The 11,207-nt window shown below is 57.1% G+C and overlaps 2 protein-coding genes and 1 long non-coding RNA gene across 40 annotated transcripts in view; 1 reads left to right on the top strand and 2 right to left on the bottom strand.

Moving 5' to 3' along the window:
* MADD (MAP kinase activating death domain) overlaps positions 1 to 2,265 on the bottom strand; it is a 39,058-nt gene extending 36,793 nt beyond the window's left edge. For 33 of the 34 annotated variants that reach the window (XR_016039012.1, XM_055423989.2, XM_055423994.2 and 30 more), the window contains exon 1: positions 1,870 to 2,265. The gene's annotated coding sequence lies outside the window, so the exon portion shown is untranslated. The remainder of the gene's footprint in view (positions 1 to 1,869) is intronic. The other variant, XM_088843291.1, reaches the window with a different exon arrangement.
* Positions 2,148 to 5,111, top strand: LOC148775669 (uncharacterized). Of its 2 annotated transcripts, none has more exons than XR_016039014.1 (3): positions 2,148 to 2,268; positions 2,795 to 4,033; positions 4,413 to 5,111. It is a non-coding gene; the product is annotated as an uncharacterized LOC148775669 (long non-coding RNA). The 2 variants fall into 2 exon arrangements; XR_016039013.1 differs by having other exon boundaries at positions 2,188 to 2,268; positions 2,750 to 4,033.
* NR1H3 (nuclear receptor subfamily 1 group H member 3) lies at positions 3,719 to 11,006 on the bottom strand. 4 transcript variants are annotated; one of them, XM_055424050.2, is made up of 10 exons: positions 10,982 to 11,006; positions 9,872 to 9,951; positions 9,170 to 9,358; positions 8,404 to 8,670; positions 7,820 to 8,028; positions 7,533 to 7,712; positions 7,248 to 7,347; positions 4,514 to 4,627; positions 4,205 to 4,299; positions 3,719 to 4,013 (listed from the first exon to the last, which is right to left on the bottom strand). In XM_055424050.2, the coding sequence occupies exons 2-10, from the start codon at positions 9,912 to 9,914 to the stop codon at positions 3,867 to 3,869; spliced, it is 1,344 nt and encodes a 447-aa protein (XP_055280025.1). In that variant the 5' UTR covers positions 9,915 to 9,951; positions 10,982 to 11,006; the 3' UTR covers positions 3,719 to 3,866. The 4 variants fall into 4 exon arrangements, with proteins under 4 accessions (XP_055280025.1, XP_055280024.1, XP_055280022.1 ...); XM_055424049.2 differs by lacking the exon at positions 10,982 to 11,006 and adding an exon at positions 10,686 to 10,825; XM_055424047.2 differs by lacking the exons at positions 9,872 to 9,951; positions 10,982 to 11,006 and adding an exon at positions 10,686 to 10,972.
* Positions 11,007 to 11,207: the final 201 nt, after the last annotated feature.

Here is an 11,207-nt window from a genome sequence, read left to right as displayed (position 1 = left end):
TCTCCTTTCTATACAACCAAAGCCAAGTTCCCAAGCTTGCCATATACTCATTTCTAGGCATCACTACCACCGCAGAAGCCCTCTGGGTCTCCCCACCGCTGGGGAATCTCGAGCACACTGCAGAATGGGGGCACTGTTAACAGAGTTCCTCCCAAGCAGAATGAGAGGGGAGGGAAACACAGAAATGAGAGGGGAAGATGGATAAAAGCGTAGCTCATTCTCCACACAATTATGTGTTTGTGGCGGCCACTTTATGACATATTTAAATGTCAGGTCACTGCTGTACATCTGTAACTAACATCAGTGTACTGTCAACCACACTTCAATAAAAATGTTTGCTCCAAAAAAAAAGAATCATGTGGAAAATGCCTAGTGAGAGCCAAAGCACCTTAAAATAAAACAATTTGCAGGACCAGAGCTCAAGGCTGAGCCTTGAAATCTATGTTTACACTGAAAACCAGGAGCCCTTTACAACCAAAAATCTCGACGATCACTCCTGAAGCATCTTCTACCGATACACTAGGCATCGGACCTCTATCCTTGGTGGGATCCCAGCCCCCTCTGAACTGAGAATCACTTGATAACCCTGAAATCATTATCATGCTCTACAGAGTTCATCTCCCTCCAAAGCCACAAGGACTCAGAGACGTGGTAACCACTCCGGCCACTAGCGGTAGGATGGATGTTTAGTCTCGGCTCATATCTCATCAACAGCCACTGCCTTCAGTTATTCAGACTGCAGAGATAACCAAGGCTTTCCTACCCTTTCTCTCTCTTCTCCCCTCCTCACAAAGACTCTAGATCCTCTAACATGACCTGTAACTTACACTCTGTCTTCACATCCACCAATTCAGCCTCTAGCCTCAACCACATTTACAAAATGTAGAACCCATCATTATTAGCCCCTATATTCCAAAAAGCTCCAAACGCAAACCTACCTGCTGAAGTTCTACACAGTTACCATCCACTGCATCCACAGACCTTTAAATCATCTGTGTCTTTTCGGCTTACAAATGGTCACACGGACCAGCTCCTTGGATCTGTCCCCCGTTTGGGGCAGGATGTTAATAGTAAAACCACAGGAACCAGAGAGCGATATGACATCTTCGCTGACGTGAGCAACGAGAGGAGGCTCTCTCCCCTCCCCCTCCTCCCCAGGCAGTGACCTTGCAAGCGCATCAGCACAGACTGGTCCAGCTTGGAAAGAAGGAGAGCAAGGAGGCAGGCGCTAGGCAGGGAGGGGAAGAAGGGAGGACAGGAACAGGAGGAAGAATTTAGAGGTGCACGAGGACAAGCAGGGAAGCTGTTGCAGGAAAGGCTGAACAACGGCGTCTCCACTCACCAACAAGCCAATTTTGAAACACCGAGTTTAAAAAACAAACAAAATTTTTCTAAAGAACCAAATGTCCTTCTTCAAAACCTACCCAAAGATAAGCCGCGCGCGTGCGCGCACACACATATACACACGCGCACAGAAACACACACACACACACACGCTCGCCATGTGCTTAGCACGGCTCGGGCCCGGGCTGGACAGCGCTGCCCGCCCCCTCACCTGCTGGACAGTTCTGCCCCCGCCCCGGAACCAGGGCCGCCAGCCCGCCCCGCGGGAACCCAGCCCTGCAGCCGCGAGCTGCGCCCAGGCTCGCCGCCCGAACCCCCTCAGCGGCCCGGACGCCCCCAGCTGCAGCCCCACGCCACCCCCTTCCTTACCGACCCCTGCTCCGCCTCTCGAGACCGCCACACCCTCTCACACGCCTTCGGGGTCTCTTCCCATGGAGCTCCTGCTCCCTCCCAGAACCCGTTTCCCCCCGGGGAACCCGATCCCCAACACCTTCCTGGGGCCCCCAGGGGCCCGGGCCTTCCTACCTCCTGGGCCTGGGGGGACCGGCCGGGCTCGGCTGGACGTCCCCGGGCAAGCCGAGCGCTAGCGGCTCCCCGGCGCGGGCGCCGCTCGGAGCGCACGCCAGTTCCGCGTCCGCACCGGGGGGCGCGCACCGCTCGGACGAGGCGGAGGAAGGGGAGGCTGAGGGGCGCCGGGGGCCGTACCGCTCAGCCCCGGGGCTCGGGGGACGGGCTGCACCGAGCCGAGCGCCGGAGGGCGGAGCCGGCCTCGGGAGCAGGGCGTTTCCGCGCACACCTAGGCGAGAGGGAGCGCGAGCGCGGTGGGGCGCGTGCGTGCCAAGGGGAGGGCCCACGCGAACGCCGTGGGTGTGGGTTGCGCAAACGTTTCAGTTTGACGCCGTAATGGAGCCCATGGAGATGATGGTAAGTTCACCCTGGAGGCGACTGCTCAAGCTAAACTGCTCTCAGGCTTTCTCGCCGTCCCCTTCACTGCACTTCCCTCCGCCCCACCCTGCTCGCGGTTTGGAAGCGCCCAGCCGCCCGCGCGGGGACGCCGGCGGCCGCGGCGGCGGAGCCTACCAACTCGGGCCGGCGGGGGGAGGAGCGTGAGGGGGCGGTGCGGCCGCGGCGGCGGAGCCTACCAACTCGGGCCGGCGGGGGGAGGAGCGTGAGGGGGCGGTGCGGCCGCGGCGGCGGAGCCTACCAACTCGGGCCGGCGGGGGAGGAGCGTGAGGGGGAGGCGCGGCCGCGGCGTCACCCACGCCCGGCGCGCTCCAAGGAAGGGGGCGTGGCGCCGCGGGGCCCGCTGGGAGATGCAGTCCAGCCCTTCTGGGAGGCTCAACCCTGGACGCGGCGGCCCCCCCGGGCGTCAGAGGACTTTTTTTTTTTTTTCCCGGTCCCACAGGGTCTGCGGGCCAAGAGGGGGGAATTGTTGTCCTTTGATTTTCAGGAAAACCGAGGCATCCGACCTGCACGCGCGAACACAGGTGCGCGACTGAGGCGTTGGTTCCGAAAAGTAAATCCAACACCCCTCCCCCAGAGAAAGACAACGCGCGATCCCACCCGGATCCCTGAAGGGAAAGCGGACCTCCCAGCCTCAGCACCTCAGTGACCCCTTACGGCGCGATGGGGCTGGTAAAAGGAGGTCCCCTCTCACTGCCAAGGCTGTCACTTTGTGACCTGCCTCCCTCCTCTTGAGTCTGGAAGCGGACCCTCAAGGACACACTGGCTTCCCACCTCTGGTGGTCGGGCCCCCCACCCCCCCAATCCAGAAATCGGTTTCTCTCCTTCTGAATTGTTTGGTCTTCCTATACAAACATCCTAAAGGAAATCAGTCCTGAATATTCATTGGAAGGACTGATGCTGAAGCTGAAACTCGAATACTTTGGCCACCTGATGTGAAGAGCTGACTCATTTGTAAAGACCTTGATGCTGGGAAAGATTGAGGGCAGGAGGAGAAGAGGACGACAGAGGATGAGATGGTTGGATGGCATCACTGACTCAATGGACATGAGTTTGAGTAAACTGCGGGAGTTGTCGACAGACAGGGAGGCCTGACGTGCTGCGGTTCATGGGGTCGCAAAGAGTCGGACACGACTGAGCTACTGAACTGAACGGAATTGATACAAACAGTGCCAGACCTCTCAGTGTGGCAGCCCCGAGGCATTTACGGCCAAGCCGCAGAGGGACAGTGGAGAATTTCTCTGGGGGCCCTGTGGGGGAAAACAGGAAGTGGTAGAAGCAGGATGGGCAGCGCCCCGGAGAGCCTTGTGCGAAGGGGCCCCCAGGTTCATCCATTTGACAGGGTTCACACAGTCTTCACGTGGAGCACACTGTGGATATCCCGACTACGCAGCAGCCACAAAACTCCCAACCCCCTGACTCTCCTTTAATGCCACGTGAGGATCTCCTCTGCCCAGCCCTCAGGAATGTTTGTCCTTCATCTGGCTCCACCTCTAGGAGGCAGCCACCCAGCCTCAGTCATCCAGCCCAGGAAAACAGAAGACATGAAGGAGGAACTGTCATTCGTGCACGTCCCAGATCTCAGAGAGCAGCGGGGGAAGCTTCTTATCCTGCAGACGCAGGGCAAACACTTGCTCTGAGTGGACGCTGCTCAGTGTCCGGAGGCTCACCAGTTTCATCAGCATCCTTGGGAACATCAGTCGGTCCTAGGAAAGGAGAGGGAGAGGTAGGGCCTTTTATCTCTCCCCAGGGAAGAGGGGCCAGGGGTAGGGGAGTTGCGGGAGAGGCAGAAAAGTGTCTATGCTTGATGCAGTCAGGGAGGGGTTCTAGAAGGGAGAGCAGGTGTGCTGGGGATGAGCTGTGGAGAGGAGGGAGGAGGTACAGAGGGGAGACTCACATGGGGGTGGTGGATGGAGACGTAGGCATGCAGGGCCTCCACATATGTGTGTTGCAGCCTCTCTACCTGGAGCTGGTCCTGCACGTTGGGCCGGTCTACAGGTCACCAACAGAGTTGAGTGGCAGGTCTGGCCAGGGTCTCATTTCCATACCCCAAATCACAACCCCATAAATAGGGACCTGCCCCACCCATCTCTCCCATCCCACAGGAACACAGCAAGGGCCTCCACCCCCACGATTGTTGCCCTGCGGCGCCTGCAGCCCTCTGGTTTGAGTTTTGCTGGTTTTCCCTCTTGCCCCTCGTCCGCACCTGCAGAGAAGATGCTGATGGCAATGAGCAAGGCAAACTCAGCGTCATTTAGCTGCAGCTCATTCATGGCTCTGGAGAACTCGAAGATGGGGTTGATGAACTCCACCTGCAGCCCTGGGAAGGAAGAAGAGAGGCTGGGGAGTGTGGCATGGGCTTTGTTGTTCCATCCCTAAGTCATGTGTGACTCTCTTGCAATCAGAGACTGTAGCCCACCAGGCTCCTCTGTCCATGGGATTTCCCCAGCACAAATACTGGAATGGGCTGCCATTTCCTTCTCCAGGGAATCTTCCTGACCCCAGGATTGAAGCTGGGTCTCCTGCACTGGCGAGTGGATTCATTACCACTGAGCCACCAGGCGAGTCCCATGACATGGGCAGCACTGCTCAATTTAGGAAGCTACCAGGAAACTCAGTCAGAAGTCCCCAAGCTCTGCTGTGTAACCTTGGATAAGCTTCTTAGCCTCTCTAAGCCTCTTCTGTGAGGTGGGAATCATATCTGAACTTATAAAAATTGCTGTGATGGTTAAAAGGTAAAGCATACAGACCCCTTTGCACTGCACCCAGCATATAGGACATGCTGAATTAAATAATAACTAATATTTCTGTTAGAATTCTTCTTAGAACTCTTCAGGGCCCCACATTACTAGAAATAGAGGCAACTCTATGTTTGTTTACAAAAAGACTTCTTCACTGGCAACTGGCCTTACTTTGAATAGTAGCAATACATTTCATTTTCCACATCACAGGGGAGACAGCAATATGTTGAGGGTGTGGACTCTGTTGTTGGACTCCGTGGGTTTGAGTCCTGGCTCTACCACTTCCTAGGCTGTGTGACCTTGGGTAAGTTATTTAAGCTCTCTGGGCTTTGGTTTTCCCATCTCTAGGATAGAAATAATAATAGTACCTACCTCATAATGGGTCCTTAGAATAATGAGTGGCACATATAATAACTTCCATATAAGTGTTTGTTGAATAAATTAAAAAAAAAATAGAAGCAGTCTTCAGACTGAAGTTCAGTAAATCATGACTTGTTCTAAAGGATAGAGTTGTAATGAACATTTCTCCCAAACACAGTCAAACTCTCTCCACCCTACCCCATCCCCTACGTTTTCTCAGATGTCCTTTAGCGACCATCTGCTAAGTTTTCCATTCCAGGCTTCTCGATTAGTCACTTCCTGTACTTTCACCCCGATGTTTATCAAGTGTGTCTTGATCCACTTAATGGACAAGCTCTGTTTAGAAAGCACTTCTTGGTGAGGTGTCCAGCCTTGAATGGCGCTGAACAGCCCCTTGGGAGGACGAGCCAGCTTTAGAGTTACACCTCCTGTGAGGGCCCACTGCCGCTTGCTGAGCGAGCACCCCCGGTGTGGTCGGCTTGCCTCACTAGTCGCTCACACGTGCAGCATACGGTGGTGGAGGGAGAGGGAGACCTACCCAAAGAGCACCGCCGTCCTCCTCCCCTCACTGAAAACACGAGAGATGAAAGACAAACACGAGGACGTGAAAACCGCTTATATAAGTGAGTCTATAAATAGAGGCAGATTCAGATAGCCCAAGCCCGTAAGTGCCGAAAGACACATGCAGACATGGCAACAGGCAAGGGTTCAGAAGGGAGGCTGCTATGAAGGAGAAGGCCGTGGTTGGGTGGGGACTGGGGGCAGGGCTGGGCTTCTAAAGCAGGAAGAAGTCGTGACATCACTCCTACCAGGTGTCTCTACGCTCAAGCAGCACGCCGGGCACTCCAGAAGGCTAGAGGTACCCACAGCCCTCCCATGCCCTGTGGTGAAGGGAGGCCTACCTAGAAAGCTCACTGGGTGGCCTGTGATCAGACAAGAGCTGGCCTGAGTCATCTTTCTGAACTCTGCCCTGGAAACCAGGATCCTCCAAACCTGAGGATGGAGCCAGCATCAGCCCTATTTTACAGACCCACTGACTCAGGGGTTAAACCACTCAGTCTCTTGTTCAGCCTCAGTCCTGTCCCTCCAAAACACCTTCTACCTTCCAACCCTTCTCCCAAGCACAAACGTCACCAGCAACTGAGTATGAGGGAACCAACACTGCTCAGCCTGCAAGCACAGATCAGATGGAGGATAGCACTATGAGCTAATTCCTGCAGAAAGGGCTCCAGCTACGGGATGGGGACAGTTCCCTGTCATCCTAAAACTGCCCCGTCTGGGCATGTCTGCTGTGTTTTAACGCCAATGCCACGGCTCCTCAGAAAGCGCAATTGAAAAGGAGGAAATCAGTCCGCGTGATCCTTAAAGAGCATGTCTGTGAAAGGTTTTTCGTGATTGACTACTAAAGGGCGCAGTGAGGTTTTCAAGTATTTTTTCTAGCTTTTTTTCAAGCAGATCTTTTTTTCAAGCAAATCTTTCCTTCAAGCAAAATATTCATAAACACAACATATAATGCAGATTTAAATGGAGCTTCTTTAAAGTTAGGGTGAAGGACATGTCTCCTCTAAGGTGACACTGTGGAAACCCTGCCTCAGGTTCCTGGGAGCACAGTGTGAGAACCACTAGCCTAATGCAACAGAGGGCAGGAATCTGTGTGGGGCAGTTAAGGGAAAACTATCAGCATTTCAACTTTCTGTCTTGGAAAAACAGGTGGGTCCTTCCCTTTGCAGCCGCTCAAACCCCGGGCCTGCAGCTCTGTAGTCGCTATGGAGCCCCTGCATGATGGGACAGAAGGCACCTGTCCATCTAGCCCAGCCCCTTTGTGAGCTCAGTCCTCACCTGCTTTGGCGAAGTCTTCCCGGTTATAACTGAAATCCTTGAGGAAGGTGATACTCTCACTTCCAGGGTTGTACCTCCGAGATGTCTCCAGGAGCATCACCTACACACAATTATCAGGCTGGTCTCAGTCCAGGGCACCTTTGAGGAAAGGGCGAGCCCCTCATCCCTACTTCCCGGGGCGGGGGAGGGGAGATGTGGCTTTCCAGGGGGCTGGCTGGAGGCTCCTCCCACAGACATCCTGTTCAGGTCCTCCCTTCACCCCGGTCCCCGGTCCCCGCCAGCCACCTCGATTGCAGACGTCTTCAGCAGGGCGATCTGGTCCTCCCGGCTGAGCTGCAGGAAGCCTGGCAGCTGTTTGGCGAAATCCACGATCTCCTGCACGGAGACGATGGCCAGCTCGGTGAAGTGAGCAAAGCGTTGCTGACGGGCCTCCCGGCTCTGGGGATCTGGTGCCATGGGCCAAGGCTGCCCAGAAAGGCAAGGAGCAAAGAAACAAAGCACCCTGAGTTGGATGTCGAGAAGCCACCCGGGGCTCTGGGCACAGCCATCTCTTCCCCAGGTCTGTCAGGTACCGTGACTCGAAGCCGGTCTGAGAAGGAGCGCCTGTTACACAGCTGCTGGGCAGCCACCAGCTTCTCAATCATGCCCAGCTGCTCCGGGCTGAGCTGGGGCAGGACTTGGGGAGGTGAGGAAGCCCTCGGGGGTGCAGATGTGGCCTGAGCCTGTTCCTCCTCTTGCCGCTTCAGTTTCTTCAGACGGATCTGTTCTTCTGATAAGACACCTGAGGAGAGAGCAGGACAGGGTGAGGAGGGGAGCAGTGGGAGACAGGAAGCGGGGACGGGGCACAGGAATAGTTTGAGGCTCCAGAAAAGCAGAAAGCGTTGGATAAAGACAAAGAAGATACTTAAAAAAAAAAATGCCATGTGGCATGTGGGATCTTAGTTGCCAGATCAGGGATGGAAAGTGAGCCCCCTGCAGTGGAAGCTCAGAGTCCTAACCACTGGACCATCAGGGAAGTCCCTAAAGAAGAGACTTTAATTCACTCTTGGGAAGACCTGCAGACTCAGCTGCCTGTCTGCCCCCAGACCCTGGCAGTCACACGTCCCTTCTTCCCCATCAGCCTAACTGCCCCCGGCTCCGGTGCCCAGACACTCACACTCCTCCCGCATGCCCGCCTGGCGGCACTTGCGAAGGCGGCACTCCTGGCACTTGCGGCGCATGTAGGTGTCCATGGGGCAGTGGCCCCCGCTGTGGCAGGCGTAGCGGGCCCCTTTGATGACACTGCGGCGGAAGAACCCCTTGCAGCCCTCGCAGCTCAGCACGTTGTAGTGGAAGCCGGAGGCCTTGTCTCCGCACACGCTGCACAGCTCGTTCCCCAGCATTTTGGGGGCGGGCCCCTTTTTCCGCTTTTGTGGACGAAGCTCTGGAGGCAGGGAAGAACCTTCATGTTCTTCTTTGGGGAGGAGGCTTAGTGCCCAGCTGGCCACTGCCCTGAGCCCTCAGTGACCTTCACTCACTTCATTATACCAAGACTAGTCTCTACTCTAATTACGCCAAGCGCTATTATGTCCTAAGTACTGTCTGAGCCCTTACAGGCGCTGATCCTTACAACAACTTCCGTGATGAGTACTCTTATTTCCATTTTACTGAGGGTCAGAAGAGCCCCAAAATGAGTGAAGTCGCTCAGTCGTATCTGACTCTTTGCGACCCCATGGACTGTAGCCTACCAGGCTCCTCCGTCCATGGGATTTTCCAGGCAAGGATATTGGACTGGAGACCCTAAGACAGACGCAAAATTTACACTCAGATCACTTATGTCTAGTTGACGCCAAAGCATTTGGCCTTAACCCTGATCTCATAAGGTAAAGAGCCCCAGTCCCAGATCCAGGGAGTCCCCTCCTCCGTATCTGGCAGCTCCTCACCTGTGGACTCTGAAGGGGCCTCCATACCGGGGAGCAGGGCCGCAGGCTCTGGCGCCTCCAGCCCCACCCTCGTAGTGCCCCCAGCGGACTGCGGTGTGCTGGATTCCTCCCTGAGGATGCGCTTGCTGCTTCCCAAGGGCTGACTGCTTGCATCTTGTGCATCTGGTTCCCACAGCTCCACTGCAGAGTCTGAACCCCAAAAGAGAGACACAAGGGGGTCTCAGGTCTCCCGCATTCTCCTGGGAAACTGCAAGTCTATCTCTGCCCACAGAGGGCAGCAAAACGCTGGCTCTGGTGCTGGGACCCTGGGATTGTTGTGGGCTCTAGGGTGAGTCACTTGTAGTCCCCTGCACCTCAATACCTTAAATGAGGATGTTAACCTCTGTCCTTTGGGCAGGGGCTGAAGTCCATCCATCTCAGAGATCAGACAGAACTCTTGAAAGCCAAGCGGGGTAAGCCCTGGACATACCAAGCCTCCCCAGCAGCAAGCCCGGATTGAGGAGGATGGCAGGATGGCAAGGACCAGGCATGGGAACCAGGGCAGAGGAAGCCCGGGCGGAAGGAGGCCAGCAAGACCCAGAGCAGCTCTGAGCTGCTCTCCAGGGGAGAGCAGAAGGCAGGTCATGTGGGAGGCCCATTCCCGCGGGAGGAGAGGAGCCGGGGCCCAGGCTCAGGGCAGAGGGCTGGAGTGAAGACGCTTACCAGGAGAAACATCAGGCACCGGGGCCTCCAGCCACAAAGACATCTCTTCCCGCAGCCCTAGACATTACCAAGGGACTGTCCTGCAGGAAGGATCCAGGTTACACTCTTCCCCAACTGGGTCCCTTCCTCTCCTGATCCTGCCTTTTATCTATTTTATTTATTATGTTTACTTGCCATGTATGTGTTAGCGCCTGTGCCAAGGCTTTCCATGCCTTCCTCACAACATCCCTGTGAGGTCAGGGCTACTCTTAAACCCAATTTACAGATGAGGAAACTTGGGTTACAAAACATGAAGAAAATTGCCTATGGCCAGGCAGCGGTAGAGCGGAGACTCCCAACTCTGGTCTCTCCGACCGTCGAAAACTCTGATGTCTTGGCTGCCGTGCCACCTTTTCTCCCCAGGCCCCCCTCCAGGCTGTCAGGGAACGTTTGACCCCCGCCTCCGCTTCTGGCAGAGCCCCTTCCCCTCACTCCTGCACTGGGGACCGCCGGAGTTTGGCCGAACCCGGGACAAGTTCTGGGATCCACACTCCCTCCACCCCGCCAAACACACCGCTAGTTAAGACAAACCTCCCTCCTGCCACTTCCCGGGGCAAAATTCTCGCCTCCGGGAGTCACCCCAGTTCACAGAGAGGACCTCTTCCCCTGATCGCAAGTTACTCTGGGGCTTAAAGCGAGCGCCACGCTTCCATCCACCCTCCGCCGCTGCCCCGCAGGGACCCCTTTCCGGAGCCCCGGGGCGCCGCGCACCCCCGCCCCCACTCCCGGACGCGCAGACGCAGAGCCCGAGGCCGGAGCCGCGGCGCAGACCCACCGGTGCCCGGGCCGCCAGGCTGCCCGGCCGGGGCAGTCTCTGGAGCCCCCTCGCTGGGAGAGCAGGATGCTGCAGTCCCCGGGTCCGCAGGCCGCGGCGGCGGCCGGGGCGCCGGACTGAGCGAGGCAGGGGCGGGGAGCCGGGCCAACCGACTGCAGCCCCGGCCTCGTCGCCCCCGCCCCGGCGCTGACTCCGCCCCTGCCGGCCGGCCGCCCCCTCGGCCCGGCGCCGCCGCGGCCCCTGCCCCCGAGCCCGGCGGCCGCATGTCCCCGCGGCCGTCCCCTGCCTCGCCTCACCCCGGCGGCTCGGAGCGGCTCTTACACAGACCGCGGCCTCCCAGGCACCCCCCACCACCACCCCGCTCCCCGCAGCCTCCGGAGTCGTCCCCTCCCCTCCGGAGGCATCTCGCAGAGCAAAGGTCCCGGCCCGGCCCGGAATTGCGACACCGAGCCCCAGCCTGCTTTCCCAGTCTCCCTCCGCCTTCCCTGCCTCGGGAAGGGACCGAGCGGCTCTCCCCATCAT

Source organism: Moschus berezovskii, chromosome 14 (assembly GCF_049115385.1).
Source record: "Moschus berezovskii isolate FMDL1 chromosome 14, NW_MosBer_1.0, whole genome shotgun sequence".
Taxonomy (NCBI): domain Eukaryota; kingdom Metazoa; phylum Chordata; class Mammalia; order Artiodactyla; family Moschidae; genus Moschus; species Moschus berezovskii.
Note: the sequence above shows the minus strand (reverse complement) of the source record. Positions and strands in the feature narration are given on the sequence as shown.

Bases quoted from the DNA above. Each gene is read 5' to 3' on its own strand.
- NR1H3 (XM_055424047.2), bottom strand. From the start codon at position 10,950: ATGCGGCCGCCGGGCTCGGGGGCAGGGGCCGCGGCGGCGCCGGGCCGA. The intron at 8,671-9,169 runs GTGAGGAGCTGC...CCCTGCCTCCAG, and splicing joins GGCCCCTTCAGAGTCCACAG to AGCTTCGTCCACAAAAGCGG. The intron at 8,029-8,403 runs GTGAGTGTCTGG...CTCTCTCCTCAG, and splicing joins GGCGGGCATGCGGGAGGAGT to GTGTCTTATCAGAAGAACAG.